At 40.2% G+C, this 17,156-nt stretch overlaps 2 protein-coding genes and 1 pseudogene across 2 annotated transcripts; all 3 read right to left on the bottom strand.

Annotated features, from left to right (window-relative positions):
* Window positions 1-3,794: 3,794 nt before the first annotated feature.
* On the bottom strand, window positions 3,795-5,277 carry LOC125477858 (protein pleiotropic regulatory locus 1-like). The gene has a single exon (XM_048585367.1). It carries the CDS (start codon window positions 5,223-5,225, stop codon window positions 3,795-3,797), a length of 1,431 nt encoding a protein of 476 aa, XP_048441324.1. The 5' UTR covers window positions 5,226-5,277.
* Window positions 5,278-6,639: 1,362 nt separating this feature from the next.
* LOC125477867 (protein pleiotropic regulatory locus 1-like) lies at window positions 6,640-8,308 on the bottom strand. The gene has a single exon (XM_048585375.1). It carries the CDS (start codon window positions 8,180-8,182, stop codon window positions 6,752-6,754), a length of 1,431 nt encoding a protein of 476 aa, XP_048441332.1. The 5' UTR covers window positions 8,183-8,308; the 3' UTR covers window positions 6,640-6,751.
* A 7,035-nt stretch (window positions 8,309-15,343) lies between these two features.
* On the bottom strand, window positions 15,344-16,946 carry LOC125477860 (annotated as a pseudogene).
* Between the last annotated feature and the right edge of the window lie 210 nt (window positions 16,947-17,156).

The following is a 17,156-nucleotide window of genomic DNA, read 5'->3' as shown; positions in this document are numbered from 1 at the left end:
ACAAACAAGCAAATCAATTAACTGCTCACTGGAAACAACTGAATGAACAAATTGACCACAGAGAAAATCAATGAAAAATGATTACATTGAAACTTTAATATAATATGGCTTCTCTTAGCCTTGGCTCCCTCTTCCCCACTTTCAACGACGGCCATTTGTTTGGGTGATCGTCGTCAAGGCGGGGCTTTTGGGTCGGGAAGCCAAGCTCGCCTCATGGAGCGAAGACGACGACAGTCCCTGCAGCTGGGCCTGCGTCAAATGTGACCCGACAACCAGAAGAGTCGCCAAGGCTGTCCGATCATATCGGCCGCGGCCTTCTGCCGCTGCGAAGCCTTCAAAGGCTCTCGCTTTCCGACAGCAACGTCACTGGGTTTATATACCCTGATCGCCTATCTGGGTCGGTCCGGGGTTTCCCTCAGGGTGGTTTCTTCGCCGGAAACAACCTCACGGGCGGATTCCGGAGTCCCAGAGCTACATTAGCGGAGCCGCCGGTGGTGGGTTGCCGGCGTTGCCCAGAGTTTGGCTTTTTATTAACAATTTAACTACTTAAATAACCGTGAAAAGTTCAAGAAATTGAAGCCATAATCCGAAATTCGGAAGGAAAATAAAGCCGACGTCAAATAAACAAGAATAAGGGCGGCGAACCAGTTAATGACGAACTTGTCCATAATCTGCATGCTACTTTTGATTTCGCGCGGCCAATCCTTTTCGAAGGTCTCATCTTTCTCTTCTTCTCCTCCTCCGGCGGCGGCTATGGGAGTTACACTGCCAATCAAAAACAAAATCGACTTAGAGAAAGTTGCTTCTATTTACAATGTCATATTTCTTCTCCGATAAACAAAGAACGGAAAATCAAGAACTCAAAGAAAACGTTTACCCAGTGACGCAGAGGAAGCAGTTCGGTATCGATACCAAATCGATTAATGGGACGGAATCGTCTTCAAGATACATGGTTTCCCCCTGGAGACGATGTTGTAGAATTTTCTGTTGATCAAACGGAATCCCGTGCGATTCTTGGATCTTCTTCTGCAAGTCGCTTAATTTTTCGGAGAATCCCAGTTGGACTGAAAACATAGGCGGGCCGAAGGAGGTGCGGTTATCAAAATACAGTAGGTATTTCTTCATCCTTTCTAAGTTTGAACAAGAAGAAAAAGAACTTGAGAAATGGGTTTAGAGAGAGAAAGATGACAATGCTGAACTTGTATCTTTGGAAGCAAGAAACTTTGAGGTGATACCACTGATTTATACCCTTCCCGGCGTTCCCGCCCATGCTCTGTTTTTCAAAAAACTCGACTGTAATTTTTTATTAACCTTGGCTGTTATTTGTTTTTTACTAAATTGGGTTTGTTAGTGAATGAGGATGTTACTTTTACCCGCCTCGTTTAATGAATTGATCATGCTACGTATAAATTGGACTTGATTCTGGGCAGGCAGGCACGGTTCCTGTGACGACACAGAGTGATTGCTGACGAAACAGAGTGATTGCTGAAACGAAACCATCACCTGTTTCTAGTGCCACCGCAATTTCAAGGGGAAAGAGGCGCGCCGGCGGCAGCTTCCTTCTCCTGCTTTCTTTCATCTAGTTCTGGAGCGCCAGTTCACAAGTTTCGTCATACACTGCGCTAGCTACTTGGTATCGGAGGAGAATGGTCTTGGTTGTAATTTGGCATTCCAAATCGGTTCTCTTTTGGACGCACACAAACACACAACACTGCTCTGCTCTGCTGGTTTAAAACTCCCTCTATCACAAAGTTTAAGCGAATACATGTGGTACATCATGTGTTTTTATGTAAGTGATGTGAAATTTTACTTTTAAATTATTAACTTTTTAACACATATATTCCACTATTTGTATAATGATATGTACTATATCATATGCCGGTTACATTGAAAAATCTCTCATTTGTCGATGGTCCAGTTTTTGAAAGATTGCAACTGACTTGTGCAAAGCAAAAGGCCTCGTTAAAAGGACCGAACCAAACACGAGAAGTGCATATAGAGGCCCAAACCAAACACCACACAAGAAGACCAGGACAAGAACATGAGCTCTTTTCTCCTTTGTTTTTCAATCCCGTCCTACAAAATGACTTTAAGCACCTATTGACCCAATGTCCTAATTTGTTACGTGTTGGTAAACATGGAGAAACACATGACGATTTCCTTTGTGACACGGCAAGAAACGGGATTGGTAGAATCGATTATTGTCAAATCTTAGAACATAAGCTAAATTTCATCAGCAATCTAGAAAATATGGAGAACTTTAAAGCTTAATTGATAATGGTATGAATGATTGTCAAAAGGATAATACTGCTGAGACTAAATTTGTAGACAAATTTTTGAAAACTAAAAAACATAGAAGCTGATGATTGGTTTATTAGTTAACGGTTGATAAACGTGCTCATTTTTAACGGTGGAATATCATTTAATTTGTAAATTTTGTCTACCAATTTAGTTTTTCTAATATTACCCTTGTCAAAATACAACCCTAAAAGTTGTTTATATAATCGTAACAAACTCTAACTTCAAAAGGAGAATAAGATAGCAAATTATAAAATCCTAAACATTTCCTAAAATACCAAAAACATGGAATAAAAGTTTATCCTAAAAAGGTCTCGAGATTAAAAACTAGATACATGTGATCGACAACGTCACTAACTTCAAATGATGGTGTTGAGAAATAAATCGAACGTCATTTATGGAGCTATAAATCCTCAAAACCACCCCTTTTAGCCAACCGAATTTAGGATTTAAGAGTCATTGCTTGATAGATGATGTGTGAATGGGTTAGTAAAAATCTAAACATATTCTTTCACGATTAACAAATGTTGAATTTTCGAATTGTTAACCAGCTTTTTTCTGTTGAGTTCTCAACTCTACTTGACATTCCCCATGATCAAGCATTGCATTTTGAAGTTGGGAGCTTGGGGATCATCATCAGGAAGATTCAAGACAATGTTACAAGTATGAACGAACGAAGAGGTAGAGAAGTTTGAAACCTTTCAAACCCAACACCAATTACACCACCCGACACCGCTCGACATCGCAATCAAGTTCAGCTATGAACAGATACGGTACTGATGGTACATATACCTGGACTTAAAACATCTATGCCTCCTTGCCTTTTAAATGATGGATAGAAGAACATTTCAAAGTATGATGGTTCCATATCTTGTCACTTGACTAATTCATGTATGAAGTTGTATTGAACGAGACATTTTGGTCAATCTAGTAAATAATGTTATATGTGATCTTTAAATACATGCTTTTATGTTGTGGTCTTATACCGTCATGAGATAATATTAATCGCGGCTTTTACATTGTGGTATTAGCAAATGATACATTCACTGGGATGAAGATATTGTCTGAGTCTAACTTTAAACACATGCTTAATGCAATCAAACTCATTTCCAAGGGATGATCATCTTACTACTTACTCTTCGATATTTCAAAAATGCACGCAGCTTCACCTCTATCGCAAAAGTGCAAGGCAGCTGATCAGAACAAGTTACAAGAGATGGAACAATAAGTTCGACTCGTACCTGTCAGATGCAAGTAAATTTTACATGTTTAATCTAAGTGTTCGCTTCCTTTCCTTCGGCTTCCTCAAACCTCAATCTTGAGCTACTTTTTTAACTAGAACAAACCAAGTTTTGAACTACAATTAAGCAATTGAATTACGCATATAAAATTCAAGCCATGATAGCAACGCATACATTATGAATCAGAATCAATATAAGCATTATAAAAAAGTTGTAAACTTCAATATCATTGTAACAAAGTAAGCACACCGTGAGCTAGAACCGCCCAACGCCTCTAAGATTAGGAGGCCTAAAATTTAGAGGATGAGTTTCCGGGGTGGCCTTTTCATCTTGTTTCCACATCTTGATTGTCTTGTCAGCTTCACAAGTAACCAGCCTTGTGCCAGTGACATCGTAGCAAAGAGCATAAATCCCAGCTTCACTCTCCAGCGAGCCCGGTTGTGCGATTGTTTGGGATTGCTGGAAGTTGTGGCCGCTCTTCCAATCCCAAAACCACAAGCTACCGTTGTCGCCTCCTGTAGCCATAACTCCATCTTCATTGACGGCCATCGCGTTGATAATGGACTTCTGTTGGGAGAGCATGTTGTGCAAAAACTCACCCCTCGGAAGGTTGAACTTTTTGATGGTGTTTGTTGAAGCCGATGCGAAGCAATTACCCCGATCTAGCTTAGGATGATGTGTCAGTGCTCGCACCGATTTCTTATGATGCGTTAAAGTTGAAAAGGTTTTTCCCTTCCTAAGGTCCCACAGCTTGACAGTTGTGTCGTGAGACCCGCTAATAACTTGTGGATCCGTTGGGCGGGTGAGAAGGGAGCAAACTGTATCCTCGTGTCCAGTCAATGCATGAACTTGCACATTCTTGAGACGAACATCCCAAACACGGCATACGCTATCCCGTCCCCCGGTGACTAAAACGTCAAGAGTCGGATGGAGAGCCATGCTGTAGACGCCACTAAGATGACCGTGATACGAACGGATAACCTTGTTCTGTTCAAGGTCCCAGCATTTGACTTGTTTGTCATCGCCAGCCGAGAACAAATAGGGTTGCCTGGAGCTAACGGCAAGGCTTCGTATTTGCCCAATGTGTCCGGTCAGAGAAAGTTGTAGCGTCCCGCTTGCTACGTCCCATATTTTGATTGTCCGGTCTGCAGATCCTGTACAGAACCATCTGTTGCTTGGATCAAAAGCAACAGAGCGAACCCATCCTAGGTGACCGCTGATGACCCTGTAAATCTTCCACGGGCTATGCCAAACGGGACGTGGCCAATTTCGGGCTAAATCCAGCGTTGTTGTTGAACACCTTTGATCGCGGGAACGGGACGAACCAGGGGCAGAAAAAGCCGGAGTAGCATCAGCAATATTAATCGGCGCCTTGGCCTTGGGGGTTGCAGTTGGACTCAAAAACAAATCAGCGTTTTGATCTCCTTGGGTGCTTGAATGAATCCTAGCAGTAGTAGGATTTGGATCAAGGGGAAGAGCATTGGACGATTCATCGTGGTCGGCAGCGGGGTTTTGTCGATCAGCCGTCGGTTTAAGTCCACCGTACTCCATGCTTGCCTTGTAAGTCATGCGAATTTTTTTAGTCTGCAGGTCAGGAGGGGCCAGTTCGCTGCCATGGGTGGGGAAAAATAAATCGCCAGGTCTCTTTAGAGAGTTAGAAATCAACTTTCCAAGTGACGACTCCATTGGCTTCTCTTGTTTCTAAGAAAAGTTGATCAACTCCTCTATATATAGTTTCCATTGGCTCCACTGGGAAACAAACCCTAATTATACTCGGAATTGGAATCTAAAATAGTTTCCTGTAAGTAGTAGGATTCCTTCATAACTTAGGGTTTATATTAGGTTATTAATTATTACATATTACCTTCTCCGGGTTATTCTGCGAAAAGGGAAACCTAATTCCAAGTGAGAAAGTAAAGAGAACCCTAATTATTAAGGAGAGGATTAACATCTGTATTAGGAAATCTACTATCTAGGGTTAATTAACATTTTGGAATAAAAGTTTATCCTAAAAATGTCTCGAGACTGAAAACTAGATATATGTGATCGATAACGTCACTAGCTTTAAGTGATGGTGTTGAGAAATAAATTGAACGTCATCTATGGAGCTATAAAACCTCAAAACCACCCCTTTTAGCCAACCGAATTTAGGAATTAAGAGTCAAAGCTTGATAGATGATGTGTGAATGGGTTAGTAAAAATCTAAACATATTCTTTCACGATTACAAAGCTCTGGTAACTTAACAAATGTTGAATTTTCGAATTGTTAACCAGCTTTTTTCTGTTGAGTTCTAAACTCTACTTGACATTCCCCATGATCAGGCATTGCATTTCGAAGTTGGAAGCTTGGGGATCATCATAAGGAAGATTCAAGACAATTTTACAAGTATGAACGAACGAAGAGGTAGAGAAGTTTGAAACCTTTCAAACCCAACACCAATTACACCACCCGACACCGCTCGACACCGCAATCAAGTTCAGCTATGAACAGATACGGTACTGATGGTACATATACCTGGACTTAAAACATCTATGCCCCCATGCCTTTTAAGTGATGGATAGAAGAACATTTCAAAGTATGATGGTTCCATATCTTGTCACTTGAATAATTCATGTATGAAGTTGTATTGAACGAGACATTTTGGTCAATCTGGTAAATAATGTTATATGTGATCTTTAAGTACATGTTTTTATGCTGTGATGTTATACCGTCATGAGATAGTTACATTGTGGTATTAGCAAATGATACATTCACTGGGACGAAGAAATTGTCTCAGTTTAACTTTAAATACATGCTTAATGCAATCAAACTCATTTCCAAGGGATGACCATCTTACTACGTACTCTACTTAATTCGATATTTCAAAAATGCAGGCAGCTTCACCTCTATCGCAAAAGTGCAAGGCAGCTGATCAGAACAAGTTACAAGAGATGGAACAATAAGTTCGACTCGTACCTGTCAGAGGCAAGTAAATTTTACATGTTTAATCTAAGTGTTCTCTTCCTTTCCTTCGACTTCCTCAAACCTCAATCTTTAGCTACTTTTTTTAACTAGAGCAAACCAAGTTTTGAAGTACAATTAAGCAATTGAATTACGCATATAAAATTCAAGGCCTGATAGTAACGCATACATTATGAAGCAGAATTAAAATAAACATCATAAAAAAGTTGTAAACTTCAATATCGTAGTAACAAAGTAAGCACACCGTGAGCTAGAACCGCCCAACGTCTCTAAGATTAGGAGGCCTAAAATTTAGAGGATGAGTTTCCGGGGTGGCCTTTTCATCTTGTTTCCACATCTTGATTGTCTTGTCAGCTTCACAAGTAACCAGCCTTGTGCCAGTGACATCGTAGCAAAGAGCATAAATCCCAGCTTCACTCTCCAGCGAGCCCGGTTGTGCAATTGTTTGGGATTGCTGGAAGCTGTGGCCGCTCTTCCAATCCCAAAACCACAAGCTACCGTTGTCGCCTCCTGTAGCCATAACTCCATCTTCGTTGACGGCCATCGCGTTGATAATGGACTTCTGTTGGGAGAGCATGTTGTGCAAAAACTCACCCCTCGGAAGGTTGAACTTTTTGATGGTGTTTGTCGAAGCCGATGCGAAGCAATTACCCCGATCTAGCTTAGGATGATGTGTCAGTGCTCGCACCGATTTCTTATGGTGCGTTAAAGTTGAAAAGGTTTTTCCCTTCCTAAGGTCCCACAGCTTGACAGTTGTATCGTGAGACCCGCTAATAACTTGTGGATCCATTGGGCGGGTGAGAAGGGAGCAAACTGTATCTTCGTGTCCAGTCAATGCATGAACTTGCACATTCTTGAGACGAACATCCCAAACACGGCATACGCTATCCCGTCCCCCGGTGACTAAAACGTCAAGAGTCGGATGGAGAGCCATGCTGTAGACGCCACTAAGATGACCGTGATACGAACGGATAACCTTGTTCTGTTCAAGGTCCCAGCATTTGACTTGTTTGTCATCGCCAGCCGAGAACAAATAGGGTTGCCTGGAGCTAACGGCAAGGCTTCGTATTTGCCCAATGTGTCCGGTAAGAGAAAGTTGTAGCGTCCCGCTTGCTACGTCCCATATTTTGATTGTCCGGTCTGCAGATCCTGTGCAGACCCATCTGTTGCTTGGATCAAAAGCAACAGAGCGAACCCATCCTAGGTGACCGCTGATGACCCTGTAAATCTTCCACGGGCTATGCCAAACGGGACTTGGCCAATTTCGGGCTAAATCCAGCGTTGTTGTTGAACACCTCTGATCACGGGAACGGGACGAACCAGGGGCATACAAAACCGGAGTGGCATCAGAAATATTAATCGGCGCCTTGGCCTTGGGGGTTGCAGATGGACTCAAAAACAAATCAGCGTTTTGATCTCCTTGGGTGCTTGAATGACTCCTAGCAGTAGTAGGATTAGGATCAAGGGGAAGAGCATTGGACGATTCATCGTGGTCGGCAGCGGGGTTTTGTCGATCAGCCGTCGGTTTAAGTCCACCGTACTCAATGCTTGCCTTGGAAGTCATGCGAATTTTTTTAGTCTGCAGGTCAGGAGGGCCCAGTTCGCTGCCATGGGTGGGGAAAAATAAATCGCCAGGTCTCTTTAGAGATTTAGAAATCAACTTTCCAAGTGACGACTCCATTGGCTTCTCTTGTTTCTAAGAAAAGTTGATCAACTCCTCTATATATAGTTTCCATTGGCTCCCACTGGGAAACAAACCCTAATTATACTCGGAATTGGAATCTAAAATAGTTTCCTGTAAGTAGTAGGATTCCTTCATTGTAAGTTCTATATGAGAGCAAACACTTTGGTGATTTGATTAAAGACATTTGGAATGATAAGGAGATTAGGATTGACACTTGTGGTAAACTTATCAGGAGTTGTATTAATTAAAGTTTCAAGTCAGATACATTCTCGATAAAACTAGAACTCTTCTAGCTGATATAATGCATAAGTGTTTCACGGTGATAAGGTTACTCTTTGATATGGATCACTTAATGGGAGGGATCCTTATTGAATTCCATCGTATGAAGTATAAAACTGAGGTCCCTGCTCTCTCACAGTACACGCAAGTTTACAGAAAACTCAAGCCCCATTGAGAGAGACTTGCTTTCGGTTGTGTAGAGTTGCAGAAGAACTTCAGTTATTAATCCTAGTTCTTTAAGACGATGTCTTACACAGGTAAGTGGTTAAGTTGATAATTGTGAATAAGTTTTTCCGTTGCATAATTTACTTACATTTGGTATCAGAGCCCTTCACATATCATTTAACCCTATGTTGAAGGCATCAAGAAATTTTTCCTTGTCTCGCAGGTTACAGAACTGGTAGTGTATCATTAGGGAAATATATATGAACACGATCAAGTGATAGCTAAAGCTATCCTTGATCATAAAGACATATATTTTCATTCATATATACATACCAGTGATGGTGTTTAAATTCAAGACATGATCAATGGTCATCCAAAGAAGATCATTCTTTCATGCTTAGAATTTAAGCAGTATATCACTTTATATACGAATGTTTGAATCGAATTACTATTATCAAACCACAAAGGTTTATAATTTTGATTACAGAAATTCGAATGTTGGTTATAAAGGTGATATGATTAAAGAAAGTCTTCACATGTTCATCAATCCAAAGATGTTGAAAAGGTGATTTACAGTCTGGGGATTTAAGGATTAATACTTGAACTATGTGCTTTGATAGTTATGAATCCTAGCTCCATGCACCTTAATACAGTTGAACCACTCACTGGTGTCAACTATAAGAAATGGAAGCAAGATCTTGAGATCGTGCTAGGTGTCATGGATTGGGACTTAGCACTTAGAACTGAAGAGCCCCCTACTCCAACAGATGGAAGCACCTCAAGTCAGAAGTCTAAGTACGAAAAGTGGCACAAATCAAACAAAATTTCTTTATTGATTATCAAAAGGAGCATGACTGATGTGGTTCGAGGAGCCTTCACAGATGCTACCAATGCAAAGGATTTTCTCAAGTCCATTGAGCAGAAGTACCAAGAGTCACCGAAAACTGAGACAGATGCTACCAATGCAAGCGATTTCCTTAAGTCCATTGAAGAAAAGTACCAGGAGTCACCAAAAATTGAAACAGGTAATCTCACTGACAATCATGAGACATGATGGCATAGGGAGTGTGTGTGAGTACATTTTAAAAATGGTGGACATCGCTGGAAAACTCAAAGCTTTCGAGGTACTAATCCCTGAAACTTTCTTGGTACATGTGATATTGAGTTCCCTGCCTGATAGTTATACACATCTCAAATTGTCCTACAATGCATTGCGTGAAAAGTGGGATGTGAATGAGTTAATTTCAGTATGTGTGAGTGAAGAGGAAAGGATGAAAAGTTTGAAAATGAGAAGATTGAGTCTTTGAACTATGTACAAAGTACCACCAAGGCACATACACCCTTAACCACCGATGCAACTAGAAAGAATACTACCAAAAGGGTTCCCTCTCCTAAAAGAAACACCAAACCTAACAAGCCATCGATTCTCAAACGTTATTTTTGTATAAAGCTTGGCTTGCCACTTGAAGAAAGGTAAAAACTTTTTTTTAGCTTGTTTCGAGTCTAATTTAATTGATATACCTAGCATTAAATGGTGGCTTGACTTTAGCTTTTCTATTCATGCTACAAAATCATTGCAGAACTTCATAACAAGTAAAACATCAAGGATGAAGTCAAAGTTTTAGTTTGCAATGGAAAAAGAGTTGAAGTCAAAGCTTTAGGAAGTGTTAGGCTAAAGTTAGGATTTGGATTTTTTGTTTAGAATTAGAAAATATTGTCTATGTGCCTTCCATGAGAAGGAAGTCGATTCCGTTTCAAAGTTAGTTTTGTTGAGTTTTTTTTTTTTTTTTTTTATAAATAATATTGGCTTCAACCTATTTTACAAAGGCTAGGTCATATGTCAAAACAAAGGATGAAGTTACTTGTCAAAAATGATATTTTGCCTCCAATAATTTTTTCAATGATTTTGAGTTCTGTGTGGATTATGCTAAGGGAAAAATGACAAGTAGTAGAAAGAAAGGTTCAACAAGAAGCAAAGAAACTTTAGAAATCATCCACACGGACGTTTGTGGCCTTTTTTCCTACACAAACTATAGAGGGACATAAATATTTTATAAACTACTTTTTCTCGATTTTGTTTCATCTATCTAATTTCAAAATAATCAAATGCACTCGAAACTTTAAGATTTCAAAATTGACATCGAAAACCAATTGAAAAAAAAAAAAAACTAAGGAGGTTAGGTCTGATAGGAGAGGTGAGTTCAATGGTAGATACACTCAAACTGGCAGACATTAGTCCATCTGCTATTTTTATTACAAGAAAATGGAATTGTAGCTCAATACACCACAATGGAAATCTCGAGGAAAACGAAGTGGCTAAGAAAAGAAGGAGAACCCTAATAGACATGGTAAGGAGCATGATTTGTATGACTAATCTACCAAGTTGTTTATGGAGTTAGAGATGGATGATCATGCAAGTACAAGAACCGACAATCTTATATTTGAAGAAGCTGATTAAATGGGGAATGATGCTGAACATTCATCGATTGCAGCAGCCTTGGTTGAAATTCCAGATCAATTAGAAGAAATTAAGTATGTGTAATGATGATGGTCTGTTATACCAAAGCCTGATGATGTGTTGCTCAATGAGCAACATACTTAATTATGATCATGCAAGCTGATGAGTCAATAACTGTGAGTGGCAACTGCGATCACCGACAACTAGCAAACAAACGTGGCCAGCTGCGGTGAGCACCGACTACACCGATTGCAACAACATGCAAACATTCATGCAGGGTACGTGGAATTGACACCTGACAAACGTGGCACGAAGATGGTCTAATGGAGATTAATACTGAAAATACTGAGCCCACACCAATTGTAGCAATAGTGGTTGAATTTCCAAGTCAAGTGGAAGAAGATGAGAGCTATGATGATTGCAATTTTCAGCATGGCAAAAATCATGTGCTGTTGCATGGTGAGCAGCAAATGCGTCATCATACAAGGCACGTGGAGGAAGGAGTTTCAAGTGGCAATGACCACCGACTGAAGCATGACACTGAAATTGAGGTGTTGTTAGACGGTGAACCGCATGTAGGAAATCAGCAAGGACGCGTGGATGAAGCAGCTGTGAATGGCAGTAACCACCGACTGGAGTCAACAGTTTTGGCAGTCGGTAATGTTCCACCGTTTTGAGGAAACCAAATAGGGTAAGAAAGTCAACATTCTCATCATATTTTGTGTATTTGGTAGAGATAGATTTTAATTTATCAGAGTTTGGTAATCCTGGGATTTTCAAGCAAGTCATCTCGAGTCCAAAAATAGACAATTGATTACAGCAGACATCAAGACAATGGTACCTAAAATTTTATCGAGTTGTACAAGAGAATGTTTCACAGAGAACCCATGAGACAAATTGTGTTTATTTGAGATTCAGTGGGAGCAATTTTATCATTCTAGTTCTTTATGTGGATGATATATTGCTCACCACAAATAGTCATAGTTTGTTGGATGAAACCAAAGTTTTCTTGCAAAGACACTTCGAGATGAAAGACCTGGGAGATGACATTTATGTCCTAGGGATTCAGATCAAAAGAGAGAGAATAAGAGGGCTGTTGGGTTCTGTCACAAAGAGCATACATAGAAAAGATTTAATATGTCTTCATGTGAGACTACAGAAATGCCCATATCAAAGGGTGATATATTGAGCGAATTATAGTGTCCCAAAACAAACTTGGAGAGGACGATGATGGAAGATAAGCAATATGCATCCTGGGTTGGGAGTTTGATGTATGCACAAGTGTGCACAAGGCCTGATGTAGCCTTCACCATTTCGGTGCTTGGTAGGTTCCAATCCAGTGCTGGAGAGGCTTACTAGAATGCAGCAAAAAGAGTGATGAGATATCTTTAGAGAACTGAAGATCATACGTTAGTCTACAGAAAGACATAGGACCAAAGATCATATGTTAGTCTACATAAGGACATAAAACATCGTTTAGAAGGTTACGATGACTTAGATTTTGCGGGTTGTCCAGATGATACGAAATCAACATGGGGCTGTGTGATCTTAATGGCATGTGGAGCAGTATCTTGGAAGAGTGTAAAATAACAGACTGTGGTTGCTTCAAACTATGTTTGCAGAATACTTGTCCTATTGTGGAACTGTGAATCTAGCCATTTGGTTGAAGACTTTCATAACAGGACCACAAGAGGTGGACTCAATCTTGAGAACTACACAGATTTATTTGACAACAGAGTAGCTATATTTTTCACTTGGAATAATAAAAGGTAGAATGCAACAAGGAACTTGGATATGAAGTATCTCATTTCTCGAAAAAAGGTGGTAGCTAGTTTGGTCAAGATTGATTAGTTGGAGACTAATTCAATGATTGTTCATCCATTGAATAAGGATGTTCCCATGGCAGTTTTCAAGAAGCATGTCAGCAAAGCATGGGGGTATTGGGTGATTTTAATGCAGCAAACTCATGCAGGAAACCAGTGGGAGCAAACCGATACAGGAAGCTGCATATCAGGTTCATTTTAAATGTTAGTTTTCTTCAGTTGCAGTTCATGTTCTGGAAGTTGTATTCGAGTATTAATAATAAAGGCTTCTTAGCTAATAAAGAAAATGCTGTAAGGTTGTTAAAGTTCCCAAAAAGTATGCAGCATATAGCTATGATAAAGCATGAATGTTTTTATGCATGATGAGTAATGATCTTGAATTATTATGAAGGAAAAACAACCTAAGGGCTTCATTCAGAAGCATTGGGATTGCTTTCAATCCTGAAGGGGACCAGATGTTTGACATGTTACAAATACATATCCAGTCATGTCTTACATTGTTTTTATATCTTGTTGGAGTCTCATGTGTTGGTTAGTTTCATTGTAAGTAATTATGGGGACGGTACTCTTTGAAAGTTGAGTGTGTTGCCCTATAGTTCTCATGAATACTTGTTAATGACAGAGACTGGTAAATCGAGAAAATGTCCAATACTAATCTCATGGCCAATTCAGATTCATTCCATATTAAGTATAAACTATACAAGTTGACAAAGTATTTGCTCTAGTGGGAGAATGTAAGTTCTATATGAGAGCAAACACTTTGGTGATTTGATTAAAGACATTTGGAATGATAAGGAGATTAGGATTGACACTTGTGGTAAACTTATCAGGAGTTGTATTAATTAAAGTTTCAAGTCAGATACATTCTCGATAAAACTAGAATTCTTCTAGCTGATATAATGCATAAGTGTTTCACGGTGATAAGGTTACTCTTTGATATGGATCACTTAATGGGAGGGATCCTTATTGAATTCCATCGTATGAAGTATAAAACTGAGGTCCCTGCTCTCTCACAGTACACGCAAGTTTACAGAAAACTCAAGCCCCTCTCGGTTATGTAGAGTTGCAGAAGAACTTCAGTTATTAATCCTAGTTCTTTAAGACGATGTCTTCCACAGATAAGTGGTTAAGTTGATAATTGTGAATAAGTTTTTCCGTTGCATAATTTACTTACATTCATAACTTAGGGTTTATATTAGGTTATTAATTATTACATATTACCTTCTCCGGGTTATTCTGCGAAAAGGGAAACCTAATTCCAAATGGGAAAGTAAAGAGAACCCTAATTATTAAGGAGAGGGGAAAGGAATTAACACCTGTATTAGGAAATCTACTATCTAGGGTTAATTAACATTTTGGAATAAAAGTTTATCCTAAAAATGTCTCGAGACTGAAAACTAGATATATGTGATCGATAATGTCACTAGCTTTAAGTGATGGTGTTGAGAAATAAATTGAACGTCATCTATGGAGCTATAAAACCTCAAAACCACCCCTTTTAGCCAACCGAATTTAGGATTTAAGAGTCAAAGCTTGATAGATGATGTGTGAATGGGTTAGTAAAAATCTAAACATATTCTTTCACGATTACAAAGCTCTGGTAACTTAACAAATGTTGAATTTTCGAATTGTTAACCAGCTTTTTTCTGTAGAGTTCTAAACTCTACTTGACCCCATGATCAGGCATTGCATTTCGAAGTTGGGAGCTTGGGGATCATCATAAGGAAGATTCAAGACAACGAAGAGGTAGAGAAGTTTGAAACCTTTCAAACCCAACACCAATTACACCACCCGACACCGCTCGACACCGCAATCAAGTTCACCTATGAACAGATACGGTACTGATGGTACATATACCTGGACTTCAAACATCTATGCCCCCATGCCTTTTAAGTGATGGATAGAAGAATATTTCAAAGTATGATGGTTCCATATCTTGTCACTTGACTAATTCATGTATGAAGTTGTATTGAACGAGACATTTTGGTCAATCTAGTAAATAATGTTATATGTGATCTTTAAGTACATGCTTTTATGCTGTGATGTTATACCGTCATGAGATAGTTACGTTGTGGTATTAGCAAATGATACATTCACTGGGACGAAGAAATTGTCTCAGTTTAACTTTAAATACATGCTTAATGCAATCAAACTCATTTCCAAGGGATGACCATCTTACTACGTACTCTACTTAATTCGATATTTCAAAAATGCAGGCAGCTTCACCTCTATCGCAAAAGTGCAAGGCAGCTGATCAGAACAAGTTACAAGAGATGGAACAATAAGTTCGACTCGTACCTGTCAGAAGCAAGTAAATTTTACATGTTTAATCTAAGTGTTCGCTTCCTTTCCTTCGACTTCCTCAAACCTCAATCTTTAGCTACTTTTTTAACCAGAGCAAACCAAGTTTTGAAGTACAATTAAGCAATTGAATTACGCATATAAAATTCAAGGCCTGATAGTAACGCATACATTATGAAGCAGAATTAAAATAAACATCATAAAAAAGTTGTAAACTTCAATATCATTGTAACAAAGTAAGCACACCGTGAGCTAGAACCGCCCAACGCCTCTAAGATTAGGAGGCCTAAAATTTAGAGGATGAGTTTCCGGGGTGGCCTTTTCATCTTGTTTCCACATCTTGATTGTCTTGTCAGCTTCACAAGTAACCAGCCTTGTGCCAGTGACATCGTAGCAAAGAGCATAAATCCCAGCTTCACTCTCCAGCGAGCCCGGTTGTGCGATTGTTTGGGATTGCTGGAAGTTGTGGCCGCTCTTCCAATCCCAAAACCACAAGCTACCATTGTCGCCTCCTGTAGCCATAACTCCATCTTCATTGACGGCCATCGCGTTGATAATGGACTTCTGTTGGGAGAGCATGTTGTGCAAAAACTCACCCCTCGGAAGGTTGAACTTTTTGATGGTGTTTGTTGAAGCCGATGCGAAGCAATTACCCCGATCTAGCTTAGGATGATGTGTCAGTGCTCGCACCGATTTCTTATGATGCGTTAAAGTTGAAAAGGTTTTTCCCTTTCTAAGGTCCCACAGCTTGACAGTTGTATCGTGAGACCCGCTAATAACTTGTGGATCCGTTGGGCGGGTGAGAAGGGAGCAAACTGTATCTTCGTGTCCAGTCAATGCATGAACTTGCACATTCTTGAGACGAACATCCCAAACACGGCATACGCTATCCCGTCCCCCGGTGACTAAAACGTCAAGAGTCGGATGGAGAGCCATGCTGTAGACGCCACTAAGATGACCGTGATACGAACGGATAACCTTGTTCTGTTCAAGGTCCTAGCATTTGACTTGTTTGTCATCGCCAGCCGAGAACAAATAGGGTTGCCTGGAGCTAACGGCAAGGCTTCGTATTTGCCCAATGTGTCCGGTAAGAGAAAGTTGTAGCGTCCCGCTTGCTACGTCCCATATTTTGATTGTCCGGTCTGCGGATCCTGTACAGAACCATCTGTTGCTTGGATCAAAAGCAACAGAGCGAACCCATCCTAGGTGACCACTGATGACCCTGTAAATCTTCCACGGGCTATGCCAAACGGGACGTGGCCAATTTCGGGCTAAATCCAGCGTTGTTGTTAAACACCTCTGATCGTGGGAACGGGACGAACCAGGAGCAGAAAAAACCGGAGTGGCATCAGCAATATTAATCGGCGCCTTGGCCTTGGGGGTTGCAGATGGACTCAAAAACAAATCAGCACTTTGATCTCCTTGGGTGCTTGAATGACTCCTCGCAGTAGTAGGATTTGGATCAAGGGGAAGAGCATTGGACGATTCATCGCAGTCGGCAGCGGGGTTTTGTCGATTAGCCGTCGGTTTAAGTTCACCGTACTCCATGCTTGCCTTGTAAGTCATGCGAATTTTTTTAGTCTGCAGGTCAGGAGGGGCCAGTTCGCTGCCATGGGTGGGGAAAAATAAATCGCCAGGTCTCTTTAGAGATTTAGAAATCAACTTTCCAAGTGACGACTCCATTGGCATCTCTTGTTTCTAAGAAAAGTTGATCAACTCCTCTATATATAGTTTCCATTGGCTCCCACTGGGAAACAAACCCTAATTATATTCGGAATTGGAAGTTTCCTGTAAGTAGAAGGATTCCTTCATAACTTGGGGCTTTTATTAGGTTATTAATTATTACATATTACCTTCTCCGGGTTATTCTGCGAAAAGGAAAACCTAATTCCAAGTGGGAAAGTAAAGAGAACCTTAATTATTAAGGAGAGGCGAAAGGAATTAA

This window comes from the organism of the source record quoted next, unplaced genomic scaffold, assembly GCF_019419815.1.
Source record: "Pyrus x bretschneideri cultivar Hongxiangsu unplaced genomic scaffold, Pyrus_bretschneideri_v1 Contig22, whole genome shotgun sequence".
Lineage (NCBI taxonomy): Eukaryota > Viridiplantae > Streptophyta > Magnoliopsida > Rosales > Rosaceae > Pyrus > Pyrus x bretschneideri.
The sequence above is the reverse complement of the archived record's forward strand: the minus strand, read 5'-3'. Positions and strand labels throughout refer to the sequence as shown.

What these genes read in the sequence shown, in the direction of transcription:
- LOC125477858 (XM_048585367.1), bottom strand. Translation starts at nt 5,225, where the DNA reads ATGGAGTCGTCACTTGGAAAGTTGATTTCTAACTCTCTAAAGAGACCT.
- LOC125477867 (XM_048585375.1), bottom strand. Translation starts at nt 8,182, where the DNA reads ATGGAGTCGTCACTTGGAAAGTTGATTTCTAAATCTCTAAAGAGACCT.